This window comes from Mya arenaria, chromosome 11 (genome assembly GCF_026914265.1).
Source record: "Mya arenaria isolate MELC-2E11 chromosome 11, ASM2691426v1".
In the NCBI taxonomy this organism is placed as follows: domain Eukaryota; kingdom Metazoa; phylum Mollusca; class Bivalvia; order Myida; family Myidae; genus Mya; species Mya arenaria.
This window is the reverse complement of record NC_069132.1, coordinates 54,720,271-54,723,570: the sequence shown is the minus strand read 5'-3', so window position 1 is coordinate 54,723,570 and position 3,300 is coordinate 54,720,271. Positions and strand designations below refer to the sequence as shown.

At 37.5% G+C, this 3,300-nt stretch overlaps 1 protein-coding gene across 2 annotated transcripts in view; it reads left to right on the top strand.

Annotated features, from left to right (window-relative positions):
- LOC128208956 (uncharacterized) overlaps window positions 1–3,300 on the top strand; it is an 11,938-nt gene extending 8,638 nt beyond the window's left edge. For both annotated transcript variants that reach the window (XM_052912706.1, XM_052912705.1), the window contains exon 3: window positions 1,673–3,300. In XM_052912706.1, the coding sequence (XP_052768666.1) occupies window positions 1,673–2,276 (604 nt within the window). In that variant the 3' untranslated portion in view covers window positions 2,277–3,300. The remainder of the gene's footprint in view (window positions 1–1,672) is intronic.

Below are 3,300 nucleotides of genomic sequence, written 5' to 3'. Positions count from 1 at the left end.
ATGAGATTGAGTAAGAACGAGCATTGTTTTCACAAGATATTTTAATACAGACATGATTTTCATCTTTAACAAGCGTTATCGTAAACAAACAATTGCTCTTCATTCGGTGCACAAAATCGTTTCAAATGTAATCGTTTTACCATATTGAAAACAATATTTATATTAATCGAATCGCTGATGTTTTATACCCTAAACAGTGAACCAGGGATTTTTTTTACAGGGGATCACTTTCTGTCATGTTCTTTTTTCAAAGTGAGATAGTTTTCGGATGGACCGAAGAGACGAAACCGCTCGGGAACGGTTTCGATATTTCGGTTTTCGAAAAATAAACGATAAAACGGGTATTCATATAATTGTAAAATGTCACAACCAATACTCAGTTTGTGAAACCAATTTAAAACCAACTCTAGTTTATTAGCAACAAAAACGCAAATCAAAACCAGGTATCGTCAGATCTACTTTTTGATATGACATGTAACTAACAAAATTAATGCGCCGTAATTACAAAATGGGACGTAAAGTGGTATGCGATCGAACTATGTGCGAATGAAAGACCACGTTTTAAATACGTTCATAAGATTGCAACGTCAATGTTAATTTGAAAATGTTCCGAAGAAACTTAAAAAATCTTGCATGAGGAATCGAGAAAAAAATATTATTACGCAGAAAAAGGAAAAGTGTCTCACCTACTATAAATTGTCATAAGTTCCTCAGCCAATATCAGGTTTCATTTAACGGTTTTAACACTAGCAAAACACTTGCGAGATGAAAGCAATGTTTAGAACTTACTGTTATAAATCCAGCTAACTGTATTAAAACAAAATTAATTCACATCACTTGTTCTAAGTTTATGACAGTTACAGTTTTAGGCCACTCATGTTATGTTACGCGTTCTATTTTTCATTGCCTCTGAACAGAATTGAAAAATAAAATAAAAATAAAACATCACTTGTCGAGCAGGCTATTTCAGCTCTTTCATTAAGTCTTTGTATAGATAGTTCCACAATTTCTGAAAATGACGTCATAACTATGAATACGTTATAACGTCATGCTTCATAACACCAATATTATTTGAGAATGCTCTGCTTCCTTTTGGACTGTCATATGTGTGTTTGCTATGTTTGTAGGTATTTTCTAATGCCATGTCAATTAAATCACGTGTGTAACTGTTTAACAAAATTCCCTCGAAAGTGACCGACTATTTTTAAGATAATATCATTTGTAAGAGTAGAAGAGTTATAAACTTACAAATTCAAGCAGATAGTAGGTTTCTTGTTGCGTATTGATTTCCTTCTGTGACTATAAGATACTATCATTTGTAAGAGTAGAAGAGTTATTAACTTACAAATTCAAGCAGATAGTAGGGTTACTTGCCAATTGATTTCTCTCTGACTATTTTTTAAGATACTATCATTTGTAAGAGTAGATGAGTCATTAACTTACCGATTCAAGCAGATAGTAGGACTTCTTGCTTATGATTTCCTTGTATGACTATTTTTAAGATAATAACATTTGTAAGAGTTTAAGAGTTATTAACTTACAAATTTAAACAGATAGTAGGACTTCTTGCTTATTGAATTCCTTCTGTAACTATTTTTAAAATATCATCATTTGTAAGAGTTGAAGAGATTATGAGAATCAGTATTATATTTTGTCATCTTACTCTTCACAGGGACCGCCGGATTCTAAAGAAGCGAATAGCTGCCAAGGAAAAAGAGCGAAAGGAGAACGGACAGCCGCCAGTATGCGCGACAATCGAGGACTACCACCCGGCCGCCAACGGACAGTCAACGTCCGGGGTTGCTCGGAATGGCCGGGTGCCCGGGGTCGCGTGTACGGCAAATAGCAACCACCTTACAGTACCGGGTCAACACGCGCAAAATGGCGTTGACAATCGGACATTTGTACATAGCAGCAATGACATCAAAACTTCCGGCGATGAGGAACGTCGGAACTCATGCAAATCAAAATTCTTGTCGGAAAACGAGCGTTCACCGGTGAACGAAAATGTGCCAAAGCGAACATTATCGAATGACTATACAAAGCGTGCGCGAGACAGTGCGGCCCGTGATGCGTCCCATTCCTCGACGCGCAGATATTCGTACGGAATAGCGGTGTGCGAACATTCGTGGCTGCCGGGGGATCCGCCAGACTACGCGTCATCGGAGAAAATAATGAACACATACAACTATGGCAGTAGGAAAAGTGAGGGACAGTTGTATAAGTCAACTGTTGGCTTTGAAAACAAAGCTTTCGACACCGATACCCGCAAGTGATTTTAATGAAAAGTGTTCATGAACTATTATAAAAACGTGTAACGTCGATTTCCATATAATGCTAATGACATTAATCTCATTATTTGATATACGTTAGTGGATCATTGTATCATGTGTTACCTTGGTTTTTAAAATCGCGTAAATTCAGTTTCGAAGGCAACGCTCTTGCAAAATGTTCGCATCGTGTGTGACCTTGACCTAAAGTTGTAAAATCGCGTAAATTTAGTTGCGAAAGCAACGCTCCTGCAAAATGCTCGCATCAAGTGTGACCTTGACCTAACGTTGTAAAATCGCGTAAACTCTGTTTCAAAAACAACGCTCTTGTAAATTGTTCGCATCGTGTATGACCTTGACCTAAAGTGGTAAAATCGCGTAAATCCAGTTTTCCAGGCAACGCTCTTGCAAATTGTTCGCATCGTGTGTGACCTTAACCATACATTTGTAAAATCCCATTAATTCAGTTTCGAAAGCAACACTCTTGCAAAATGCTTGCATCACGTGTGACATTGACCTAAAGTTGTAAAAGGCGTAAATCCAGTTTCGAAAACAACGCTCTTGCAAATTGTTCTTATCTTGTGTGATCTTGATCTAAAGTTGTAAAATCGTGTAAATCCAGTTTCGAAAGCAACGCTCTTGCAAAATGCTCGCACCACGCGTGACCTTGACCTAATGTTGTAAAATAGCGTGAATTCAGTTTAGAAAGCAACGCCCTTGCAAAATGCTCGCATCACGTGTGACCTTGACCTAAGGTTTGTGAAAACGTGCCAGTTTTCCAGCACGATTTAGTTTCTATAGCAACGTTCTTGCAATGGTAGATAGAGGACTATCATAACTAGTAGAAACTAGCGGGATTTGTTTCAGTGCCTCCAGACATACATGAATTTCAATTAAAACTAACTCATTGTTTCATTTCTTTCTCCTCCCCCAGTGTCTTTTTGTACGTCCGTATATTTTCTCTACCGATGATGCTATTGAAGTAATTGGTACGGCAGTTTCCAAATACACGACAAATATATTCATACAA